The 26,778-nt window shown below is 51.3% G+C and overlaps 1 protein-coding gene across 2 annotated transcripts in view; it reads right to left on the reverse strand.

The window, feature by feature from the left end:
* GCK (glucokinase) overlaps positions 1–26,778 on the reverse strand; it is a 48,604-nt gene that overhangs the window by 11,068 nt on the left and 10,758 nt on the right. The window contains exons 1-2 of one of the 2 annotated variants that reach the window (XM_007446993.1): positions 4,685–4,732; positions 394–556 (exon numbers count right to left, since the gene is read on the reverse strand). In XM_007446993.1, the coding sequence (XP_007447055.1) occupies positions 394–556; positions 4,685–4,732 (211 nt within the window). Of the gene's footprint in view, positions 1–393; positions 557–4,684; positions 4,733–26,778 lie in introns of those variants that run through there. The other variant, XM_007446992.1, reaches the window with a different exon arrangement.

Below are 26,778 nucleotides of genomic sequence, written 5' to 3' on the forward strand. Positions count from 1 at the left end.
GCAGGAATCCCTTGTCTTGGGCTGAGGTCGCCCCCAGCCCAGGGCCCACCTGAAGACCTAGGAAAACGGCCCAGACTCAGGATTGGGCTGCGAGTCCCCCAAATGACTGTGGGAAACCAGTTTCTCATTGTGAGATGAAGAGAGCCAGTTTCCTGAGGCCAGAGTGAGCCTGAAGGCCCCAGGGCTGGGCCAGGAGAGCAGAGGGTGAGACCTGGCTGGTGTCTGGGGCACAGCATGTTGGGGAGCTGACTCGGGGCTGCTGGGGACAGTCAGGGCTGTTAGGAAGGGCCTGGGGCACTTCTCCCTGCTGGGGCCAGGGGAGAGCTACCTCTGGATGAGGACCTGCTGGTTCCCATGTAAGTCCCTTCCCTGCCCCACCCTGGACCGCAGTACCTGAGCCTTCCGGGGTAGAGCGCACGTAGGTGGGCAGCATCTTCACACTGGCCTCCTCGTGTGTCTCCAGCCTCAGGCCTCGGTCCATCTCCTTCTGCATCCGCCTCATCACCTTCTTCAAGTCTTCCTCCTGCAGCTGGAACTCCGCCAGGATCTGTTCCACCTGCACAGGGAGGGAGATGGGGAACAGCTGGGCAGACGAGGGGCTGTGCAGTACGGGGAAGGGGGACCACAGAGTGTATGTTTCCCCCACACACCGATGGTCTCCTTTTGCCCCCTGACCCTGGGTCCAGGATGGCCCATCAGTTCAAACTACCACAGTCACAACCAGTTGAAAAATTAAGACAGCACAGTTCCAACACCAGCTTCCAAACAAATGCAGCTTGGGGCGTGTTGGAGGGTGAGGGGCAGAGGGCAGACATGGCACCTCCCTTTGTACCCCTGATCCAGGCCAGGGGAGGAGGGTGGCGCTAACAAGGAGAGTGAGTGAGACACGGGCTGGAGGAGCCCGCCTGGAGGGCGATGGGCAGCTGGCGTTACTGTCTAAAAGATCCGATCATTATACCTCTAGGGATCTATGCTAAGGGAGTTAGTGGGCCAGTGCGTACACATGTTCATAAGTGATGGTCAAGACACACTACTTAGAGGTGAAACCAGTTAGTTAGAGGTGTCTGGTGGACTAAAAAGCATGGCAGACCATAGCCTGGAAGGCGCTGAGGCCCTCAGAGGAAGGAGAGGTCCCTATACATTGACAGGAGGGAGACTGGCACACAAAGCTCAGATTCGATATCGCCATTCCCGAGTATGGACGGCCTGCGTTGGGTCCTCCTCCCGCACCCTCTGGGGGAGTGGCCGCTTGCTCATCCCTTCATGGTGGCATGACATTGGGCTTAAACACCGTGCCCATGCTCACTAGTCCCCCGGAAGCAGGGACCATGCTCTGACCTTGCGTGTGGACAGTGGTGTGGCTGCCCTTTCCCCTTTGCACAATAGCACGTGTTCATGGAGAGAAGACCACTTTGATTCCCTACATATGTGGACCAAAAAGAAAAGGGAGGATACTCGAATAAAAGCCGTGGGTCCACTCTTCAAAAAACTCATACTCTCTCGCTGGCAGTTTTCCATGTAAGCTCGCGGGGTGGAGATGCTCTGAATTCCAATCAGGAGACAACAGAGCTGCTTGCCCCTTCTTCCTCAGTTTTTAGAGCTCACATTTTGTTGGGGGCCTGGGGAGCTATCACATCAAAGGAAGACAGCCCCTTCCTAGGCCCAGGGGACAGCCCATGACTGGGCTAAGCCAAGCCCAGCTATCTTATCCCCTTTTGCTGGTGACTTGGTTTAGAGACGGGCATGTGGCCCAGTTCTGGCCAGTGTCAGGTGAAGGGAAGCCTGATTTTAGCAGGAGGGGGGCCTTCTGGGAAGGTCAGCACACCTCTAACTTTGTGAACACAGCTGTATGAGGGTGTGTTGACCGGCACTGCAGCAGCTATCCTGAACCACGAGGAGACAAGGTTGAAGAGAAAAGGCTGTTAGCATATTATAGATGGCAGAGAAGAGAGACAGAGTGAGCCCAGCCCTGATGACATCACTGATGTGCTGAGCCAACCCTGGACCCCCCCACCTCCAAGTGCCGGTTGTGGGAATAGATACTAATCACTTAAGGCCACACAGTCAGTCAGGTTTTTAGTTTCCTGCAGCCCAAAGCATTCCTAATGCATACAGATCCTTACTTAGGAGCGAATTCTCTTACCAAGACCTCACACTTAGAATTTAAACCCAGGGAAGGTCACAAAGGGATGGGGCTGACAAAGTCTACGACAAGACACACAGAGTCAAACACCAGTATTTGCTAAGCCATTCTGCAGCTCTGGGGTGAGCTACAGCCCCAGATGGGGTGAGGGTGCAGCCCACCCCAAGGCTGTCCCGGCAGGACATACCCCCGGAGAGGCCCTCACGCTCTGTGAAACAATCCAGGCTGTCCTCAGAGGCCCATGCCTACAGCTTGGCCTCGTCTCTGTTTCTTTCACACACTTTCAAGTAAAATGTGCCAGGAAGGAATAGTAACACTAACATTTGCTGAATCCTTCCAATATGCCAGGCTCTGAGGTGAGTGCACTACACAAGCTGCCTTTCATCCCTGACACAGCTCGGGGGAGGGGCCGGCACCCGCTCATCTTCTAGATGCAGCCACTTGCAGCCAGCACACAGAGTGAGGCCAGCACCCAAAGCCATGCACTCAAGGGCCGCTGTCAGAAGTCCTCAAGAGGCTGCCCGGCACCTCTCCCAAAACAGAACTGTAAGACATCACGGCTCTTAACAAAAGCGGTGCTGATCCTGCAAAGGTCCAGCCCTCAGGCCCCGCTGGGCTCCATTCCCTCCCTCTCCGTCATGGCAGCCCAGCCAGTGGCCACGAGCCTGGACTTATGAGGGGCCATGACCCAATGGCTTCACCCTCTGTGTCCAGGCCCATGTGGGCACAGTTTGGGAAGGGTGCTGGAAGGTTCCATGGCTGCAGTCCAACACTCCAGGCGGCCACAGGCTCACACGGGCCTCCAGAAACCCTCCCCTGAGGCAGTGGGGAGCGTCCTCCATGGTGGGTGCAAGCCCCTTTCTCGGGTGCACTGGGGTCTGCAGACACCACAGTTAGCCTGCAACCCTGAGAGGAGGCACTCCGACCTCACCCCCAAGGCTGCGTGTCTAGGCGGACGCCAGTTGGGTTCAAGTCACAGGGCAGAGGCCTGCCTCACAGACCCCGTGGGAACATCCCCAGAAGCAGGCACTGTGCACCAGGCCCCGCTTGGGGCATCCCCAGTTCTCCCTTACACTTAATCCCCCTGGAACCCAAGCATTTTATTATCTCCACTTCCTTTCCAAGGCCACAGATCTAGACGGCTCAGAGCTGGCTTTGAACCCAGGTACTGGCTCTGAGCCCACCTCCCCTCCCTACCCCGCTGGGCTGCCCAGCCCTTCCCTGAGCGCAGGCTGGGTGTCCGTGCAAGCTGGCTTAAAGTCTTGCCGAGCAGCCTAGGAACTGCGGGGTGCTGCTTGAGGAGCCCCAAGAAGCCACCTGTCCCCCCAGGTCACAGAAGAACAAAGCACAGACAGAGCCTGTCCCCCCAGCCCTGCCCCCATAGCTGTACCCCTGCCTGCTCCCCAGGAGGTCACAGGACACAGCATCAGGGCTCACGGCTGCACCCAAACATGGTGGGAGGGGGTCTCCTCCCTGAGCAACTCTTACTCTCCAGGCAGGGCCACTGCCACCATCTGACAGTGCCACAGCCCCCCAGGACTCCGGCTTCTGGTGCCCCGGCCCGGGGCTTTGCAGAAGAGCCAGACTGCCCAGTGCCCTCTGGCTTTACGGGGTCCTCCCATCCTGGCTCTCCTGGGATTCTCCAGGAGGGTCTGAAGCTGGCGGGTTGGGGACACACTTCCCTAGAACTATGCGGCAACTGGCCCAGGGTCACCCACTGTGTGTACACAGCCATCCCATGGCTGCAGCTGGACCCACGCAGGGCGCATAGTGCTCTCCAGGACACTGGGATGGGTTCTGGAGCTCACGGGGCACCCAGCGTTTGCCCAGGGGCCCCATGCCTTGGCCCTCTGGGGCCCGTCCACTGCTGTGCAGGTGTGGGAAGCCCTCTCAGACCTTTCCCTGTCAAATAGAAGCCCCACAGGATGTCCTGCTATCTTTCCTGAGCCCCTGGGGCAGGGTCCCAAAGCACTGACTGTGGCATAAATGGGGCAGGTGTCCCCAGCCGAGCCCCACCAGCCCCCGTCATCTCTGCCCAACCAGCTTGGCCCCTCCCACTTTGCTTCCAACCTGTACAGCCCATGGCCTTGTCCAGACCCATGCCCTTAAGGACTGTCCTCATACTGATGGCTGAGCGCTAGGAGGGGACGTTCTGCAGACTGAGAAGGGGTAGGTTGGGCTGGGGAAATCTGCCTGGTCTCTGCAGGCACATTGGCGTGTCTGTTAGCCAAGGGGAGATGGATGCCAAGTAGCAGTTGAATAGTGAGGCCAGAGCGCAGGGGACAGCCTAGCACTGTCAGTCCCAGGAACAAGTCCCCTAGAAGATGCTGTCCCTGGAGACCCCTCCTGGAGAGGCTGGACAGTGGGTATTGGGAGGGACCAGCTGCCTCTTAGCCTCCGCACCTCTGCGCCTCCTTCCAAGGGGTCCAGAGCTCCCCCTAACCTCCACTCTACCAAACCACTTGCCCTACCCACACAGGAAGAACCTGCCCCAGCCGTGGCCCTGGGGACCACTTGCCCTGGCTTTGGGGTGACCCTTACCAGATTCAAAGCTGTCTGGGCCCAGCTCCTTGTGGCCTCCATCGCCATCTCTCTGAGGCGCCAAAAGGTAGGTTTGCGGGGAGGTAGAGACACTCCTGTCTGCGGAGGCGCAGGGCTGGACTGCAGGCCGGGAGTCTGAGGCTCACCCGCGCAGGCCGCCCAGGGCTTCTGCAGAGAGTATTCAGCAGCTGGCTGTTGAAATACTCAGCCTACCGCCACCGGGTCAGACAGGGCCAAAAGGGCAGAGGAGGCCTGCCTGGAGTGAGGGGTGACAAGGGCCACGGGGGGAGGGCTGTGGGGTGGTGCCCCATGCCTTCAGCCCACCGGGGTGGGGATTCGTTGCCCAGAGTTTCTGCGGAGGGGGCAGAACCGTTCTATATGCGCTCCAGTCCTTGGATGTGCCAGGGCGGGCAGTCATCATGCTGCTCAGGTCAGGAAAGCACATTGCAGAGCCAGGCAGACAGGGCGGGGCTGCTGAGGGGCTGGCCCCATGCACGTCGAAGGGTCTGGGCTTGGTCTTGCACCACGGGGATCCCTGGCTAATTTTCACCTGGGGCCTGTCCTGTACTTGGGAGGGGAGACAGGCTGGTGGCTGGGAGGCCAGGCCTGAGGCCCTGAGCAAGGCAGGCTCCTCGTGAAGCAGGGCTGCAGAGGGCAGGGACCTCCTGGGCCACTCCTCTCCTGAACCCTCAGAGCCCTGCCGTGTGGCCAGTCAGGATAGGTTGGCAGGATTGGTTACGGTGGGGGGCAGGGGTGTTGCACGAAAGACCTAGGTTGGGTCATTGAGAGCCAGGCTCAGGCCCTGGGCAGAGGCAGGACTGGAGGGTGGGGGAGGGGTGGGGAAGTGAGGGGGAGCAGATGGAGGCAGGGCACCGCCCTGATGACTGGCCCCACCCCCACCCAGGGCCATCTGCCCCGACCAGGCAGAAAATGCTTGTTTTCATCAGGGGTCTTCAACTGTAAATCGTCAAAACCTGCCTCAAAAGGTGGGGAAGGTCATCCTTGGGTTTTGGGTCTGCAAAATCCAGGCCAGAGCTCGCTTTGAGAACCATCCCCCTTCCCCACTTCCAGCTCCCTGCCTGGGAGTGAACCTGTCCTGCCTGGACCTGCCAGAAGCTGCCGAGCACTGCTAAAGTTAGCAAGAGCTCAGGAGTGGGCAGGGTTGGGGAGTGGTAGCTTGACAGGATGCCAGGCTCTCCCACCAATGGACAGTGTGGTCATCCTTGAGGAAGCCCTTGACATGATTGATCCCTTTCCCAAAATAGAGCCAAAAGGGCTTCACCAAACCCACATGTGACAGATCACTGTCCCCCCAGCCCCTGGCTCTGAGCCTCTGTTTGCACGGGTGGGCAGGGCTCACCCCTGGGTTTGGAGTTGGGGCCCTTCTGGACCAGCCAGGCCAAGAAGCAGCTGCTCTTCTCTTGGTCCAGGCACATAGCACCTGAGAAGATGATCAAAATCCTCCAGCTCTGTCCTCTGGGAAGTGAGAGAGGACAGGGCTGGGCAGAGATTAGCAACTGAGAAGACGATCAAAATCCTCCAGCTCTGTCCTCTGGGAAGTGGGAGAGGACAGGGTTGGGCAGAGATCAGTGGGACCCTTTCTTGTTTGCTGGACTTCCAGTGTCCTCTCTGGCTTGCACTTCGACCAGCAAGCACCGCTCACCAGAGCCCTTTCCTGGGGCCGCCTCCTTGCATTCCCCAGCACCTGTGAGGGCAGGAAGGAAGGCATCCAACAGCCCCACTTCCCCATACTAGTTAATCCTCCGGAGCCAGACTCTCATGCATCATGCCAGCTCTCCTGTGCTCCCACCACAAGAGGTGTGCCCTGTCTCACCGCTTCCTGTTTAGGTGAGGGAGTGACACCAGAGGGTCAACACTGGGCTGGGGTCAAGGATCCCTGTAGCAAGGGATAGACCTGTCCAGAGAAGAGGGGCCAGGAGAGGGAGGGCCTCAGAGACAATGGCTCCAGAGGGATGCCCAGGACATAATTAGAGTCTTCAATATCTCAAGGGTTGTCCTGAGGAGGTTGAATGAATGTGGTTTCTGCTTAGACTTTCCCCCGCCGCAAAAAAAATCCAGAACTGCACAACAATGGGCTAGGATGTCTCAGCAGATAGTGAGCTCCTGACTTAATAGGGAGAGAGAGATGTGGGGCATCTGAGAGATGTGGGGCATCAGAGGGACTTTTCTCTATGTCCCAGTTGGTACCCTCATCTCTTGGTTGCTCAAGGAGCTGACTGACAGGCATGATTTAATTTTCTTTGTAATTTATCTCTAGGAAATAATCTGACAAATTTGGAGATGGATATTCCAGGTTACTCTTTGTAGGATCCAAAAATGGGACATAATCCTCACACCCAACCTTAGGAAATTGCCTAAATAAATTATGCTACATTTACATGCAGTCATTTAAAATGGTAAGATTGATCTGCCTCTATTGGCATGGAAAGATGTTCATGACATCCTGTTTAAAGAGAATGTGGTGGCTACCCTCCAAGAGGGCCTCCAATGAGCCCCATGTCTTGCATTCAACCCCCCGGGTAGGCTCCACCCATGCTGAATAGGTCTAGCCTATGTTACTAATGAGCTATTGCAGAAATGACGGAGTGTGACTTGTGAGGCTAGGCCACCAAAGACATTGAGGCTTCTGCTTTTCTCTCTATTGGATTCTTTACTCTGGGGGAAGCCAGCACCAGACCACGAGGACATTCAGGTTCTACTGGGAGGTCCACTGAGAAAAACTGAGAGCTCCTGACAATGGGCATCTCCAACTTGCCAGGCAGGTGAGCGAGCCACCTTGGGAGCCGATGCAACAGCCACCGTCGAGCCTTCGGGTGATGCCACCCCAGGCAACATTTTGGCTAAAACCTCAGGAGAGACACCGAGCCAGAACACCCTAGCTGAGCCACTCCTGGACTCCTGACCCACAGAAACAGTGTGAGATAATAAAGGTTTGTTTTTTCAAGCCACTAAATTTCAAGGTAGTTTTTTACATAGCAATAGAAGACAAATAGAGAGGAAAAACAGTTATAAAATATAGTGTGATTCGTTTTTGCCATGTATATGTATATTATATGTAATATACACAAGGGAGGAAATACAGAAAAATGGTAATAGTAGTTATCTTGATAATGGAAATATGAGTGACTTAATTTTCCTCTTTGCTTATCTGTATGTCCTAAATTTTTCTGCAATGAATGTGTATTAATGGAGTACTATTTTAAAATCAGGTTAAAAAATGAAAAGGTTGGGCCTTATCTGCTATTTTTGCACAGAGGCTCTGATGCCCAGACTCTGAAGGATGTGGGCTCAGAGTTAAATGTGTCAAATTGCCGGCCCCCATATTCCAGTGGGAAAGAAAGTGGGGATGGGAGCTGGAGAGCCCAGCATGCCAGCCCCTCCCCAATGGCCTGACGGCCCTCAGCACCAGCTGGGCAACAGTGTGGGCACTCCCTGACCTGAAGCAATGGGGCCTGGAGGTCAGCATGGTGTTGCATGTGTTTGCCTACAGCAGGGTTGACTGGAGACTGGCTGTGCCCTTGTGTAAGGGCAGGCCAGGGGCCTGATGGTGAGAGGGTGTCAGGCAATGTGGCCATGTCAGGGATAGAGGTAACGGGGAGAGGAGACAAGAGACAGCAGAGAGGGCTGGGGTCATGATAACCACAGCTAGTGAGTACCCAGTGGCTTCCACATGCTGCCTGCTGTGCTAGATGCTTATGTGGATCACAACTGGCCTGCAAGCCCAGGGCAGTCATTTTAAATGTGGGGAAACTGAGGCCCGTGGGAGTTAAGGGAGTTCTAAGATACCACAGCCATTAGTGACTTGCCCAGGATTTGCCTACAGCCCAGCCTGACTCCAGGTGTACTGGAAGATTAGTCTTCCTGACTAGAGGGGGAGGGCTCCTTCAGGGCCAAGTACATGCTGAGGGTCAGGAAACAGCCTCTGGAGCTGCTTCCATGCTGGAGATGTTCAGAGACCTCAGCGTCAGCTGGTGGGGCTGGGGACAGCAGCAGCCGCCAAGGTCTGCATGGCATGGTGCAGCCTCTGACAGCAGGTGGGCCTGGAGGCCTGGGGCCAGGTTTCATGGGGACACCTAAAGGCTGTGGCCATGGGAGGGGTAGGGGAAGAGGGTGGGTGAGGAACAGGGAGTGTCCTGCACATTGGTTGGGGACGGGGAGGCAGGCTGTGGGATCATCCAGGACCCCTGCAAGGAAGGCAGGATAACGCTGGGGTGACACAGGAACACGAGGTCACCAGCCTGAGTCTGAAAACTGCAGTTCACTGGCCGTAGGACTTGGGCAAGTCCCTTAATTTCTGGGCCTCAGCTTCCTCATCAGTAAAGTGGAGGTAACAACTTACCTACCTCACAGGGCTACTGAGGAGATTCAATGGGATAGTGTAGATAAGACTCTTGGCAATACAAGTTGTTCAATAATTTGTAGCTATTTTTACTACCAAAGGATGCTTTAGCCCCTGGGTCAGAGTTTAGAATACAGGCCGTCCAAAGCTCTAGAACTATAGCAGGTCCTAATCCAAACTCCCACCCCCATGCCTGCTGATTATTTTGGTGTTCTAAGGAGACAGACGGGTGGCACAGCCTGTTGGATGCCACTCCCACAGTAAATCAATGAAGCTTATTGTCTGGAAAGAGGATGCCATCACAGAAAATGGTGGAGTAGGAAGTTCCAGAGATGAGTCCCTCCACCAAAACAACCACTACCCTAGAAAAAAATGATCAAAATAAGCCTGATTGGACACTTACAGCAACCAGGGGAGTGCTTGATGAAAGGAGAGTTTGCTGATGGCTTGTAAGTGAGCAGTGGACACAAACCAGCTACCACCCCCATTCCCCACCATGGCCATGGGAATGGCACCCATTTTCCTTGGGCAGTCAGGACCTTGGGCTGTGTATTTTGGTTGATCTGGTGGTTCCCTGAGGGCTCAGTACGGAGCTTGCCTTTGTTTCATCCTCCTCAGTCTGCAGCAGCCTCCCTGGTGGCATTTAGCAGAAGAGTTAGAGAGACATACATAACAGTTTAAATTTTTTGTATTGTTTTGTTTTTTGGATCCAGACATTTAAGGATTTCTCTGTCAGGTCACAGGCTGACTGCAGAGAAATCAGAACAGAAACTTCAGTGAACATATACAACAGGAAATACAGATTATGCAAAAAAAAAAAAAAAGTTTGGATAAGTCACTATACAAATGAACAACTGCAGTCCTCAACAAGCAACAAAACCAATCTTTACAGAGGGGGAGAATCTGACTTCCAGAGTTACCACAATATAGTACTCAACAAAAAATGAGAAAGCATCCAAAGAAACAGGAAAATACAGCTCATTCACAGGGAAAAAAAATCAATAGAAACTATCCCTGAGAAAACCTGAACACGGGAATTTACTAGTCAAACACATTAAATCAACATTGGAATTACCAGTCAAAAAACTTAAGTTAAACATGCTCGATGAGCTACAGGAAAAGAACTAAAGGAAATTAGAAGAACAACGTATGAAAAAACAGGGAATGACAATTCCCTAGAATTTCAATTATAGAAAGGAACCAAACAGAAACTCTGGAGCTAAAAAGTATAATAGCTAAAATGAAAAAAAAGAAAGAAAGAAAGAAAGAAAATGCTAGAGGGCTGTTTTGAGCAGGCAGAAGAAAGAGTCAGTGAACAAGAAGATGAGGCAGTTGAACTTATCCAATCTGCCGAGCAGAAAAAAGAATGAAGTAAAATAAGCAGAACCTGAGAGACCTGTGGGACACCATAAAGCATTCCAACGTAAGTATTGTAGGAGTTCCACGAGGAGAAAAGAGATGGAAGAAGGCAGAAAAAGTATTTGAAGAAATAATGGCTTAACAATTTCCAAAAGTATTTAAAGTATATTCCCCAAAGCATTAAAAATAGGGACTAAAAAATATACTTGTATGCTAATCTTCATAGTAGCATTATTCACAGTGGCCAAAAGGTAGGCTCAATCTAACTTTCCATTAACAGATGAATGGATAAAAGAAAAGTATTATGAAATATAATGGGATATTATTCAGCCATAAAAAGGAATGAAGTTCTGACACACTACAACATGGATGGATGTTGAAATCATTATGCTAAGTGAAAGCAAACAGATGCGATGCCCTAAGTTTCTGAGGAATTGTATTGCTAAACCCCCCATGAACTTGGCCTGAAAAAGCTTTTTTTTTTTTTTTGTGCAGTATGCAGGCCTCTCACTGTTGTGGCCTCTCCCGTGGACACACAGGCTCAGCGGCCATGGCTCACAGGCCCAGCCACTCCACGGCATGTGGGATCTTCCTGGACTGGGGCACGAACCCATGTCCCCCGCATCGGCAGGTGGACTCTCAACCACTGTGCCACCAGGGAAGCCCTGAAAAAGCTTTTGATTGCTTAAGCCACAAGATAATGCTTGGCTCCCAAAACTTTATCAGAAAGAAGTAGGCTGTGAAAGGGTATTACATCATAGAGGATAGTGGTCAAAGAAGAATCTCCCAAAGGGTGGGCCCTGGGGCTGCAGAGTCTCCCCCAGAGGGCAGAACTGGAGTCCTATGGAGGAACGTGTCCCCACTAGGGCAAGGTCTTCCCAGTCCCTGCCTGGTGAGATTTCATCATCACTATGGATATCACTTCTTTGTTTTCCATTCTTCCCCTTTCCCAATAGGAATTTGGATTGTGGACACTCTGCCCACTCCCCTGGTCCTGGAGGGAGGGAGAAAGGATGGATGGTGACTCATCTTTCCTTCCCAGACGATGGGACCGAGCTCAGCATTACTTGCACCTGGTGGAGACGCCTGCATCTCCCCCTGGATACAAGGACCGTGTGGGATCTTGGCTCATCACCTTTGGGGAGGGATGAATGTGAATTCTAAGTGTAAGAAGAAGGGTACCCGTGGCCTGTGGTAGAGATTACCAGCTGTGGGCCAAAATCCACGTCCTTTTGCCCACTCTGATAACAACGCCATGTGCATGGCTGGCCAGACACTCTGTATTCTCAGCCTCTCTTGCTCTGAGATGTACCACTGTGTGTGAGCCTACCATTTCCTGGTCCAGGCTTTCAAACAGAGAGTGGCTTTTCTAGATTCTTTCTTACCTTTCTGCGGGCTTCATCATGCTGATGAGGAGGAAGCTTTAGGAGGCAGTGGAGACAAGAAATGTAAGATGCCTAGATTTCTAGATTACCATGTAGAGGACAACCTCTCAGCCAGCTCACGCTCGCATTGACTATCATATGAGCCAGAAACACAATTCTGCTTTGTAGACCCATTTCCTGTTTTGGTGTTGGTTACAGCAATTAAGCTTGCCCTAATTAACACTCAGAATGATAGCACCAATGAGCAAAAATAGAGCTTTGGAGGGGATTGAATCACTCATTTATTTAACATTATTAAGCACCTAATTTGTGCTTAGTATGAGGTTATGAGAATGACTAGTTTTTAGTTCTCAAGGAGCTTACAATCTAGCGGAAGGAACAAGCAAATAACAAATACAAACTGATACTGGCAGAGCTACAGAGTCTTGGGGGAACATGAAGAGACTGATGGGGTTTTCTGGAGAATAGGATTTCTCAGTACTGCTTCCTGCTGCCCTGAATGCATGAGTGGGAAGCGGCCAGCAGAGAAGAACATTCCAGATAGAGGGGCCAACAGGACAAAGTCAGAGGCATTTGGAGAAACACAGATACTTACAGTGGCTTGAACCAACACGCACAGAGGGCACACCCAGGAAATTAGATTGTTGCAAATGGCATCTGGGCTAAAGAGGTAATCTGAGCTGGGTTACAGATCCTTTTGAAATGCATAACCATGAGTGTAACGAAAATAAAAATTATGGGTAGGGACTTCCCTGGTGGCACAGTGGTTGAGAATCTCCTGCCAATGCAGGGGACACAGGTTTGAGCCCTGGTCCGGGAAGATCCCACATGCCACGGAGCAACTAAGCCCGTGCGCCACACCTACTGAGCCTGCACTCTAGAGCCCGCAACCCACAGCTACTGAGCCTGCATGCCACAACTACTGAAGCCTGCGCGCCTAGAGGCTGTGCTCCATAACAAGAGAAGCCACCGCAATGAGAAGCCCGTGCACCGCAACGAAAAGTAGCCCGCCATTTGCCGCAACTACAGAAAGCCCGCGTGCAGCAACTAAGACCCAACAGTGAAGACCCAGTGCAGCCAAAAAAAAAAAAAGTATGGGTAATAGCCAAAGCAATACTCAAAGGAACATTCATGCCCTTAAATGCACTCACAAAAAAATAAATGGAAAATCAATGAGCAAAGCATTCCTCTCAAGGTCTTAAAATCCCCAACACAGAGAAGATAAAGTAAACCTAAGAATAAAGGAATCAGTAATGATAAAAGCAGAAACAAATTGTACAGAAAGCATGCAAACAAAAACAATAGTAAACTTGATTAAGAAATCCCAAACCCAGATCTTTAAAAAGACCAATAAAATAGCAAACACTTGGTCATCTAATCAAGGATAAAAGAAGACACCAATAAATAACTTCAGGGATAAGAAAGAGACATAACCACAGATAAAGAGGAGCTTCAAATGTCTTGTGAAAGTTATGTGTAAGACTTGCTTCAATAAATTTTTAAAATCTAGAGAAAAGGGATGATTTTCCAAATAATATGAATTATCAAAATTGACTCAGGAAGATAAGAAAAACCTGACCAGATGGAGAAAAGTAGAAGAAATGTTAATAGATGTCAAAGAACTTCCCTTAACAAGAACACCAGGTCCTGCTAGGTTTTTTCTTTGTTTGTGGTTGCTGCTGTTGTTTTCATATGGCTATGGAAATGGCCAGTGCAAGGCCTGGCCCATAACAAGTCTTAATAAATGCTTATTAATGAGATGATAAGTAGATAAGACTTAACTGGCAGGCAGGGACAGTATGTGAGGGACCCAAAAGTTGGGGCTGTGTGTTCAACTGTGTCCTGCAGACAGTGGAAGGCTGGACGGTTTATGACAGCAGGGGGACAGGGGGAAGGGAGATGAGGTGGCAGAGGTGGGATGGATGGGGCTGGGAAAATAACAACAACAAACAACAACAACAATAATGGCTGTTTATGTGCTGTGCCAGGTACAGTCATCAAGACACAGAAAGGTAAGTTACTTACCCTTATCACCCTGCAAATATGAGGTTCAAACTCAGGCATTCTGTCTCCAGTGACTCTTAGTCACTGAGCTATCCAGCCCCAGACGAGCTTGGGGTGTCATCACAGGAAGTCTGCAGTGATGGGTGAGGGCTGTTGCCCAGGGGTTCAGCGGTGGGAGCAGAAGGCTGTGAACCCTGTTCATAGAAACATGTTTCCACGTTCCTAATAGGATCCCTGTAGCTTTACTCTCACCGCTTTGGCAAAACCATATCTGATAAAATGCCTTGTGTCCAGAACATATAAAGAACTCTTACAACTCAATAAGAAGACAATAACCCAATTTTTTTTAACATTTTTTGATGTGGACCATTTTTTTTTAAGTCTTTATTGAATTTGTTACAATACTGCTTCTGTTTTATGTTTTGGTTATTTGGCCCCAAGGCATGTGGGATCTTAGCTCCCTGACCAGGGATCGAACCCACACCCCCTGCATTGGAAGTCGAAGTCTTAACCACTGGACCACGAAGGAAGTCCAATAACCCAATTTTTAAAACCTCACAAAGAATGCCCAGTAAGCATATGAAAATATGTACCTCATTAGTCAACCAGTGAAATGCCAATTAACACCACAATTGTCTGCCACTGTATACCCACCAGAATGAATAAAAGTTAAAAGATGGCCAAAAGCAAGTGTTGGGGAGGACATGAAGTTACTGGAGTCCTCAAATATTAGGAATGAAAATGGTACAGCCCACTTTGGAAAACAGTTTGGTGGTTTCTTCCAAGGTTAAACATACAGTTGCCACCTGACGCCACCTGGCACCACTCCTAGATATTTATCCCCTCAAATGAAGACGCAAGTCTACACAAAAGCTCGTAATTGAATATTCACAGCAGCTTCATTCATTGTAGCTAAACCTGCAAACCCCCCAAACGCCTATTAGCTAGTGAATGAATAAATGGACACATAGCACGTCTCTGCAGTGGACCACGACTCAGCTGTGGAGAAGTAAGAAGGACTGGCAGACTGCTGATATGTGCACAGCATGATGCAAAGTCAAAGAAGACAGACACAAAACACTGTATTCTCAATGATCCCACTTATATAGAAAAGGCAAAACCAAAGGGACAGAAAACAGTCCAGTGGTTTCCAGGGTCTGGGAGTGGAGGAGGTGACTGACACCAAGAGGCTGGATGCCTGTCCACCATCAAAAAATCTACAAACAGTAAATGCTAGAGAGGCTGTGGAGAACAGGGAACCCTCCTGCACTGTTGGTGGGAATGTAAATTGATACAGCCACTATGGAGAACAGTATGGAGTTCCTTAAAAAACTCAAAATAGAGCTACCGTATGATCCAGCAATCCCACTCCTGGGCATATACCCGGAGGAAACCATAATTCAAAAAGACACATGCACCCCAATGTTCACTGCAGCACTATTTACAATAGCCAAGACATGGAAGCAACCTAAATGTCCATCAACAGATGACTGGATAAAGAAGATGCCGTACATATATACGATGGAAAATACTCAGCTATAAAAAGGAACGAAATTGTGCCATTTGCAGAGATGTGGATGGACCTAGAGACTGTCATACAGAGTGAAGTAAGTCAGAAAGAAAAACAAATATCGTATATTAACGCTTATATGTGGAATCTAGAAAAATGGTACTGATGAACTTATTTGCAAAGCAGAAATAGAGACACAGGCTTAGAGAACAAATGTAGGGATACCAATGGGGGAAGGGAGGGTGGGATGAACTGGAAGATTGGGATTGACATATATGCACTACTATGTATAAAATAGATAACTAATGAGAACTTACTGCACAGCACAGGGAACTCTACTCAGTGCTCTTTGGTGACCTAAATGGGAAGCAAATCCAAAAAAGAGGGGATCTATGTATACGCATAGCTGATTCACTTCGCTGTACAGCAGAAACTAACACAACATAGTAGAGCAGCTGTACTCCAATAAAAATTTATTAAAAAGAAAAAGAGGCGGGATGGAGGGAATCTGTTGGGTGATGGGAAGATTCTGTATCTCGGCAGTGATGGCAGTTACATAACTGTACACATTTGACAAAACTCATCAGACTGTACACTTAAAAAGGTGAATTTTACTGTATGCATTTTATATCGTCATTTAAAAAAGAAGAGTAGCAGTTGAAGTTCAAGAGAGTCAGGGATCCACATTAGAGGTGGAAAGACACAGGCGCCCGTGCAGAGAGCTGCTGCCTTCCTCAAGCCTCCTTCTGCAGTGGGGTCTCTCCTCCCCGAGGAGCCAGGAACCTGGAAGTCATCGTTCCAGCTCCCTCGTGGCACTTGGAGGAGATGGGAGCTGGCGGACACTTGCTACCTACCTGACCTCAGACATGTGATTCATGCCTGCTCCTAGGGGTGAGGGCAGACACTGTTTCTTGCCCCCCACCGCTGGTTCCCCTTCTTTCTTGCTCATGGACCCTCCATTTTGTTTGGGGATCAGGTGGCGACACGCCCAGCACTGGAGGATGGCCCCATCTGGCCTAAAGCCCACTCCTTCTGGAGCTGCCAGGAGGGAGGCACCTAGGGAAGATGTGGCAGCAGAAGGCCCACCCCTCTTGCATCTGGAGCATCATTAGGTCTGTTGGTACCCCTTGTGCTGTGGCTGCACCTTGCAGCCATGAGGGGGAGGCGAAAACAGCCAGCACAGCTGATCCAGAGCCTGACATCAGGGTGTCACTGTACTGGGCTGAGAACCACTTCTGGCCTATTTATTGTGTGAGATTATGAGCCCTATCAGAGAACTCAGTGATAGTTGGGTATCTGGTACAGCCTAATGGACCCGAACTGCCACAGTGGGGACTAACAAGTCATTCGGCTCTGCTGCATATGAGAAAGCCTAGAGAGGGGGAAGCAAGGGACGGCGGGACACCCATAGGTAATTACCCTCAACAGGGTGGCTCAGGAAAGCCCCCAGGAGGTGAGGCAGAAGCTGGACTTTACTCCCTTCAAGGTGATGGAAACCAGCGCTCTGCCGGAAAATGGTTAACAACTGGCTCTCCAGGGGAAAAGACCTGAGTGGAGGAATTGAACAGAGGCCCCCCAGCCTCCCTGGAACCTGATCCCCTGACCCTTCTGGGCCACCTCCCAGAGGCTGTGGTTCTGGCAATGGCCATGTGACAACGGCACGGGGGGCTCTGCTACATGCTCCCCCCGTCGCTCCGGCCCCACCACCTGCAGACAGAGTTGGGGCTGTGTCTGAAAGGATGGAGGGAAACGCCCTGTTCTACCCTCTGACTTACTCCATGGCTAATGGTGCCACTGGTCAAGCTAGGTCTGCTGCTTCTCCCCACGTGGATTCCCCAGGTGGCTGAACTACACTTGTGACTTTGCAGCCACTTTGAAAACATGTTGGTGAACTAACTTCCAAGAGCAAGAGCCTACATTCCTTGTTTTAAAGAAAAATAAATGATGCCCATCCAAACACTCCATCTCATTCTCCAAATGTCACTAAAACTCTCTTTATATATAGCAATCAACAATTTTTGCATACTATAAAGCATTCAAAACATCAACTATCTCATCACTGAACTCTTAAAGAACTCAGCGGTGGCTGTATTTGTACAGAGTACACAGTGGTCCTGTTCACGGCACAACCTATCACATTATAGATGGTGTTGGTACCTGCCACGATTCCCTTTGCTGGGCACTGCACCTGCTCCCCAGCTGCTCCAATTGGCTGCCAGCAGCTCACAGCTGGACCCTTCTCCTAAGACTTGTCTTCAGCCTATGAAGTCACCCCACCCAGAAATACCTGGAAGGTTATGTGCCTCCGGGATTGGCAGAGAAAATACAGTGTGTCATGCAACATTGGGAACATATATTAAAAATTTATTTGTTGTTTATCTGAAATTCAAATGTAACTGGGCATTCTGAATTTTTATTTGCTGAATCTGGCAGCCCTGGCCCTCCCACTGGGACCCCCAGCCAATGACTGCCCAGTACAGGAGCGCAGAGGCTGCCCGGCCTCAGGAGGGATGACTCACGATGCCATTCATGCTCCAGAGCTCCCCGTGAGATCAGACTGGGGACTGACTTCTGCTGAATCCGAATCTGCCTCCAACCCTGTCTTACCCCAACACCCATGCACCTGGCCTCACCTGAGCACACTCTCTCACAAGTGACCGGCACTGGAAGCCTCGTCACAGACCTTCTGGGACCCTCCTCCTAAGACCTAAGTTGGTGCCAGGCTGGTCTTAGAAATGAGGTGGGGCTCTGGAAGTGGACTGTTTGCAGCGGGACTGACGAGAGGAGAGGAGCGTCACTGGTGGCAGAAGCAGTACTGGTGGCAGACTTCCACTGATTCCCATGGTGGGGGCAGAGCACTGATGGAAGGGAAGGCATCGCCCGTGTGATGTCTGGTGCCAAGGGCTCTGGCGGTGGGGGGGACGTCAGCCTAAGGACTGTGCAACTGAGTGGCTGTTGATAAGTGTCACAATGCACTAAAAAGAGAAAATGCCAGGCTCGGATCTCTTGATTTAAAGCAAAGTGGGAGAGGAGGAGGGTCTCCTGGGCATTATTTGTCTCCTGCACCCAAAGGCCAACAGAGCTGGAGACCAGATGCGGGACATAATTGTAAGGGAGCAGTATTTGAACTTCAGAGGGGGCAAGCTTGCCCCATGAGGGAGGAGTGTGGGCAGTGGTGTGCTGGCCAATGGTTAACAAGTGGCTCTCAGGGATGATGGAGGTCCTGGTTGGTAGCATTTTCTTTTTATTTATTTATTTATTTATTTATTTATTTTTGGCTGCATTGGGTCTTTGTTGCTGAGCGCCGGCTTTCTCTACCTGTGGCAAGCAGGAGCTACTCTTCGTGGCAGTGTGCGGGCTTCTCATTGCAGTGGCTTCTCTTGTTGCAGTTGCAGAGCATGGGCTCTAGGCATGCAGGCTTCAGTAGTTGTGGCACGTGGGCTCAGTAGTTGTGGCTCGCGGGCTTAGTTGCTCCGTGGCATGTGAGATCTTCCCAGACCAGGACTCGAGCCCATGTCCCCTGCATTAGCAGGTGGATTCTTAACCACTGCACCACCAGGGAAGCTCCTGGTAGCATTTTCTGATTTTCATGGTGTAAGTCCTCCCTCCATGGCCAATTTCAAGCTGCCAACACGGCATCACTGAAGGAATTGGAAAGAGAGGCATGTGACTGGCTTTCCAGGTATGTGTAGATGAGCTTGAGAATTTTGAATTCCCAGATTCCCATGCAGCCTCTGCTCTGGGCTTACACAGTAGCCTTGTTTTGAGAAGGAGGCCTTGTCTCCCTTGACGACAATGCAGAAGTCTCAAAGAGATGATGTAGGTCCTTCTCAGGACCTGCCTCTGCCTCTCCCCCTGGCCATATGCACTAAGGTCAAATCTCAAAATGGCCAGCTGGGGAAGGCTTGGACCTGCTGAGGGAGGAAAAGAATGATATGCTGAGGTTTCTGCAGGCTCTGGCTAACATGTTCTGGCCGGAAGTGGGAGACTTGACCTGCACGCGCTGGACCAAGGCAGGTAGACTCTAAGGAGAAGGGCGACTTTGCTGACAAGGGAGCATTCACCGGTGATGCAGGATTTAACACCCTGGCAAGGGTCCCAAGACAGGGTTCCATTACATTGCTGGGGTGGCTCTCAAAGCTTTAAAAAAGCAATGGCCCACATTAAAGGAGGTAGAGTCTTACTATATAGCACAGGGAACTATATTCAATATTCTATGATTATCCACAATGAAAAGAATATTTAAAAAATATATATATATGTATAACTGGATCACTCTGCTGTACAGCAGAGATTAACACAACATTGTAAATCAACTATGTTCCAATTTAAAAAAAGGAGGCATAGGCCTTCCCTGGTGGCGCAGTGGTTAAGAATCCACCTGCCAATGCAGGCGACATGGGTTCGAGCCCTGGTCCAGGAAGATCCCACACACCACAGAGCAACTAAGCCCCATGTGCCACAACTACTGAGCCTGTGAGCCACAACTACTGAGCCCATGAGCCACAACTACTGAAGCCCGCGTGCCTAGAGCCCATGCTCCACAACAAGAGAAGACACCACAATGAGAAGCCCACGCAGCCCTACGAAAAGTAGCCCCCACTCCCTGCAACCAGAGAGAGCCCGCGCGTAGCAACAAAGATCCAACACAGCCAAAAATAAATAAAATTCTTTAAAAAAGCTTTAAAAATAAATAAATAAATAAGTAAGTAAGTAAATAAATAAAGGAGGCAGAGGTTCTTGAGTTTATATGGCAGACCATGGAGGAAGTGATCAAAAGGATAAGAGAAATGGGTATAATAATGTTGATCTGCTCTGTAAGACTGGAAAACCCACAAGGTGGCCATGCTCCTTGGAAAAGTAGAGGGATACTCTGTTTTCCAAGGCTGTAGGGGACATGCTGATGAGGGGACATCAACGGAAAGGCTCAGAGGGGGCTGTCCTCTGTAGACCAGAGCTGATGGCAGGAGACGTTGTTTCAGAACTACACTCCTTAGTAGCAGTGGGGATGCCAGATCCCTTAATGGCAGAGACCAGAAGCAAAGCAGGAATAATTACCATACTGAGCAGCAAGACTGACAACCAGAGGGGGTTGGCCCACAGGGACCTAAGGAGAAAGCTGATAGAGTGTTGTATCCTTCGGGCCAAGAAAGGGTGAGCAGAAGGCTAAGGTCAGCCACCCCAGTGGAAAGTTAAGATGGAAAGGCATAGTTTCCAAACCCGATCCTGTTCTCAGGTCCAGAACCCATTGATTGAAAGAGGGACTGAGTCTCCATGAGGAAGGAAGGACCCTGAAACACCACAGCAAGTATATATAATAGGGACATGTGGCTATTTGCCTGAATACACATAATATTCAGATATTTCAATGGCTATTTCATGGCAATTGACATTGATATCTAGGGTCCCAATGTATTCTCATGGCTCCCCTGTTAGCACAGGGGCATACTGGGGTGAGGGGATAAATAGGGTTCTGGCCCTGGTCTGCCTTATGTGGGATCTACTAGTTCCACGGATTCACTCAGTGGCCACTTCCCTGGATCCTGAACATATAAGTGGAATGGATTTACTTAGCTGTTGGAATAGCCTTCACAGTGGTTCCTTGATCCATAGAACGAGAACATTTGTAATAGGAAAGGCCAAGTGCAAGCCCTTGAAATTGACACACACTCACACACACACACACGAGCCAAAAGAAAAGTGTCAAATCCTGGGGAAACGGCAGAAATGACTGCCATTCTTAATGACTCAAAGGGCGCAGGATGTGAGTCACATCATATGATCATTAAATTCTCCAGTCTTATCCCTGAAAACTGAATGGATCAGGATGGATGGCAGTGGACTGACTACCACAAATTCAGTTATACAATTGCAGCTGAAGTGCTGGATATAGTATCTCTTCTAAAACAGATTAACACAGTTTATAGTAGGTACATAGTAGGCAGCTATTAGTCTGGCAAATTTATTGTTATGGACTGAAAGTCCCCCCAAAGTTCATATGTTAAAGCCCTAACCCCCAGTGTGATGGTTTTTAGAGGTGGGGCCTTTGGGAGGTAATTAGGTTTAGATGAGGTCATGAGGGTGGGGCCACCATGATGATATTAGTGTCCTCACAAGAGGAGGAAGAGACGGCAGCTTGAGCTCTCTCCATCATGTGAGGACACAGTGAGAAGGTGGATATTTGCAAGCCAGGAAGAGGGCTCTCACCAGAACCCAACCCTGCTGGTACCCTAATCTCAGACTTCCAGCCTCCAGCACTGCGAGAAATCAATGTCTGCTATTGAAGCCACCACCCACACTGAAGCTATGGTATTTTGTTATGGCAGCCCAAGCGAAGACATTCATTGTTTTACAATTCCCTTCAGGAAGGAAGAGCAGAAGCAGTTTGCACCCACATGAGATGGATAACAGTATTCAGTCACAGTCTTGCTCCAAATGATGTGAATTCTCCTGCCCTCTGTCACAGTACAGTCCCAAGAGACCTAAACCATCTGGTCTACACAGACCACAGAACATTATATTGACTCACCATATTGATGACACCATGCATGTTGGACCCACCGAGCAAAAGGGGCAAGTACCGTGGATGTCCTGGTGAGGTACACCAGGAAAAGACTCAGGGGCCTGCCACATCAGTGAAATGTGAGGGGCCCAGTGGTCTGGACAAGCCAAGGACAACTGCTTTCAAGTGAGTAACTAATGATTGTGCCTTTTTCTCTTATCGCTAAGAAAGGTGCACAGTGCTTGACAGGCCCCTTCAGATTTGGAAGCAGCATATTCGGCCCTTGGCAATACTGTTCCAACCTATTTACTGGATGAAACAGAAGGCTGATAGTTTAAGCGGAGACAGAGAAAGAAAGGGCTCTGCAGCTAGTCGGCCACAATCAGCCCTGAATCTGAGGCCATGTGACGTGGCAGCCCTGATACTTGAGGTGTTACACTGTGTGAAGTGTGATAAACCCCCAGAGGAGGGTCACAGACCAGAACCCGGGCTCTGGACCAAGGTCCTGCCAACTGCAGCAGAGAACCAAACACCACTTGAAAGGCAGCTCCTGGCCTGTCACTGGGCATAGGTAGAGACAGAGCATCTGACCATGGGACATCGAGTGACCATGTGGCCAGAACTGCCCGTCATGACCTGAATGCTGTCAGAGCTGCTAAGTCATCAGATCAGGCAGGCCCCGCAGCCATCCACCATAAAATGGAAGTGGGACATCTGCAATCAGGCTCAAGGAGGTCGAGCTGCAGAAGCAGCTGGCCCAGACCCACCTGTCACCTACCACTCCTGCACCGATGCCCCTGTGCCCCTCTCTCAGCTCACAGATGGCCTTCCCTTTGCCTGGCTGGGGAGGAGGGCAAAAACCCACCGACGCTTGGTCCACGGACAGGTCAGCTTGGCCGGTTGGTACAAGCTGGGAGTGGACTTCTGCTGCACCGCAGTCCCGCTCAGGGGTGGCCCCAGAAGACAGTGGTGAGGAGAAATCCTCTCAAGAGGCGGAGTGTGGGGCAGGGCACCCAGTGACTCACTTTGTGAGGAGAGAGAAGTGGCCCAAAGGTCAAGGTACGCAGAGACCATGGACAGGGGTGAATAGCTTAGCTGGAAGGAGAGAGATTAAGACGACTGGGGGCAGGAGAGGTGTGGGGAGGAGGCGTACAGATAAATCCAGGTGCATGGGAACAAGTTTGAGGAGTTACTGCCTGTGAGAAACCATCTGCTAGAGAAGAGGCACTAAATAAGCATGTGGAGGACTGACCAGCAGCTCCTTACGTCGGCTCAGTGTTTACACGATGCCCTCACAAACCAATAACAGTGGTGGCGGAGGTGGAAGCTGCGTCTACACCCGAAAGCATAGGCTCCCTTTGCCAAGGCTCATCTAGCTTTTGCTGCTGTCAAATGTGTGACCTGCCAGTATCAGAGACCAACCCTAAACCCCTGGTGTGACACTGTTCCTCCAGGAGACCAACCAGCCACGACTCGGTGACAGGTTGACTACCCTGGGCCCTTCCCTCTCTGGAAGGGGCAACAGTTCATCTGATATTCCAGGCACGCATCTGCCTTTCCTACATTCAGTGTTTCAGCCTGTTCCACCAACCGAGGAACCACAGAATGTCTGATCTACTGATATGAGATCCTCCACAACACGATCGCAGACGAAGGGCCCCTTCATGGCAAAGGAGGCTTGGCAGATAGCACACGGTCCACGGGATCCACTAGTCCTCCCACCTAGAAGCTGCCCCCCTTATACAGTGGTCACACAGCCTCCTGAAGGTACAACTGAGCTGTCAGCTTGAAGATGCTCCCCTATAGAAGGGGCAGGTGTCCTCCAGGGTGCAATGTCCTCTTTAATGGCCACTGGGTGATGCTGTGTCCCTAGAAGGTAAAATACATGGGTCTGGGAACCAAAGGCTCTTCATCACTCCCCCTGACCCATTTGGGGAATTTGTTCTTTCTGTACCCGCCACCTTAGGTTTTGTGGGCCTAGAGGTCCTGGTTCTCAAAGGAGGGCTGCTTCCAGTAGAGGTACAAGAAGAGTCCCACTAAATTTAAAGCTATAATTGCGACCTGCTCACCCATGCTCCTTGTGCCAGCAGCCAGGCAGGCAGAGAACAACAGCCAAGGCCAAGGAGCTTGACTGGGTACAGTGAAGGGCACTGGGTCTGGGGTGGCTGGAGTGTGGCAGCAGATTTCAGGCCTTGAGGCTAAAATCTGGGCTGCCCCATGAGGGTCTGGCTCTGCGCTAAGGCCACGGGAGGTTCTGTGCAGGGAAGGCACGCCTGGAATTGCGCTCAGATGGCTCACTCTGGAAGCTGTGGGAAAAGTGGGCTTGCAAGGTGAGGGCCTGGAGTGGGATGGCCAGCGGAGCCAGGCGTGGGGGTGAGGATGGTAGGGCAAAAGGGCTGCTGGGGCCAGCTGGCCAAGGGGCACACAGCAAGGACGGGCTATGCAAGACAGAGCCGAGAGCAGGCCTGTGAGTGTCTTGGTGAGTGGAGCTGGGCTGCGTGGGGGCCACGCTGCTGTTAGGACAGGCATGGACGGGGGTCAGGCCGGGTGTGCCCAGAACAGGACCCTTGTCCTGTGTCCCTACACCAGCCCTCTGACTCCTGAAGGCGGCTGATTCTAGCGTCTTGGGCAGCCAGCACCTCGGGCTGGGCCGGTCAGATTGCGCGCACCCTGTGGACCTCCAGTGGGTTCGTGGTCCCAACAGAGCCCCGAGGAGTCCTTCCTGGGAATCGTGTCTAGGGGGAACTCACAGGGAAGAGCTCTCCTTTCCCTCTGGTTATAAGGCTGTAAGGCTGTGAGCCTGGAGCTCCTATGACCGGGTCCCCATCGTCAGGTGGGGAGAGTGATGCCAGCCCCAGACAGAGGTGGACAGAGGGGCCTTGGCTGCCTTTGAATCTCAGGTCCTGCTCCCCAAAGCTGCCCTCACCTCAGCACATGGAGCTCGGTCTCATGAGGCCAGTCCAGCCCCTCTTTGCTTCCTCTGGTTCCACTGAGTTTGCGTTGCTTATGGCCAGGGACTCCTGACGATTCCCTGCGTGACCACCTGTCAGTGTGGCTGTGACCTGTGCTATTGAGGGTGGTAGCCACTGGCTACATGTGGCTCTTGGGCACTTGAAACGTGGCAAGTCCACATTGGGAGATGCTGTACGTGGAAAATACACATGGCTTTGGAAAGCAATATGAACCACAGCATGTGGAATATTCCATTAACAGTTTTTATGTAGATTACACATTTCAATGATAATATTGTTGTTTTTGTTTTTGTTTTTTTCCTTGGCCGTGCTGCGCAGCTTGCAGGATCTTAGTTCCCCAACCAGGGATGGATCCTGGGCCCTCAGCAGTGGAAGTACAGAGTCCTAACCACTGGACCGCCAGGGAAGTCCCAATAATATTCTGTTTATAGTGGGTTAAATAAAGCATTATGAAAATTAATCTCTCTACTTCTTTTTACTTTTGTAACGTGCCTACTAGAAAATGCTGCGTTTCCCCCAGACAGTGATGTGCAGGGGTATGTGCCTGCACTGGAGGGAAGGCTGACACCTTGAGGGTCACCCATCAGACACAAGCAGAGCGCTTGGCCGTGGACAAGGGGAAAGGCGGGGGACTCCTGGCTGTTCCTGGCGGTGCTGTCCCTTCGTCCTCACGGACCAGAAGCGTCAAGTCCTTGCCCCTCCCCTAGGAAAGTGGTTTTCTCCTGTGCTGCGGGGCCTCATGACCCAACGTGTCCCGTCCTGAGTGTTCTTCCTGCCTCGAAACCCTCACGGGCACATCCCATCTGGGCTGGCTTCCCCCACAGGCCCCTGTGCAGCATCCCTTCTCGCTGGCCTTCCTGGCCAACCCACCTGGAAAAGATTGAAAAGGAGGGGCATGCCGTGTACCTCATCCCAAACTCCCTAAGATGTCCAGGAGCCACTTGCCCTGGTTCTCAGTCCCTTCCTTCTGCTGTTTATGGGCCCCCAGGCCCTCCCCTAGCCTGGCCTCTCCTGCCCTCCACTGGGCCACACAGGAGACTGGTACCAATTCCTGAACGTAGGGAAAATGCAGGCTGTGACCTTGCACGGGTCTGGGCTTGGGCAGCCTCCTCTTTTGCCCTCCTCAGGGCTGCCCAGGAGGGGGAATAGCTCTGTGTGGTCTGCTTTATATGATTTTGATTAAAAGTGTCAGAATTTTTCTTTTTTTTGGCTGTGCCCCACGGCATGTGGGATCTTAGTTCCCTGACCAGGGATCGAACCTGTGCCCCCTGCGTGGAAGCGCGGAGTCTTAATCACTGGACCACCAGGGGAGTCCTAAAAGTGCCAGAATTTGATTAAAAGCGTGTGTGCGGTCAGGGCGGGTGTAGGGGGTGGATATCTACAGCTGCAAAGAAAAAGTCCTCAAAGCCAGTGAGCCAAAGGGAAGGCAGGCAGGTGGGGCTGTGCCCGTCACTGAGCTGGGGGTGGGGGCAGGGAGGCAAAGCCACCTCCCCAAGAATTCCTAGTCCCTGGAATCTGTGAAATGTGGCCTTACATGGCAAAAGGGATGTGGCAGATGTTAGGAACCCTGAGACAGGGAGATGGTCCAAGATTATCCCGTGGGCCCAATGACATCATAAGCATCCTTAGAAGGGGGAAGGGGGAGGCAGGAAGGTCAGAGAAGAAGATGTAATGACAATGACAGAAGCAGAGATCGGAGGGATGGAGGATGCAGGGTGAGGACTCTGTATCTTCTGGAAGGGGGTGCATCGCATTCCTCCTTCCATCTGTCTACTTGTGGGACTTCTCTGCACTTCTACTCACGGTGGAAGTGTTGTTCTGGAAAGATCGCGCTCGGTTACCTAGCACGAGGGCCCCGCCCTGCTCATGCCTGCGAGAGGCGAGGCGCGCACTCAGGGGCTCACACCCATACAGCAGCCCAGAGGGGCACTGTACAGGAGGGGAAACTGAGGTCTGGAGGGATTTCAAAGTCGCCGAAGGCCACCCTGCTGGAAAGGGAAAG

Source organism: Lipotes vexillifer, unplaced genomic scaffold, assembly GCF_000442215.2.
Source record: "Lipotes vexillifer unplaced genomic scaffold, Lipotes_vexillifer_v1.1 scaffold1359, whole genome shotgun sequence".
Taxonomy (NCBI): Eukaryota; Metazoa; Chordata; class Mammalia; order Artiodactyla; family Lipotidae; genus Lipotes; species Lipotes vexillifer.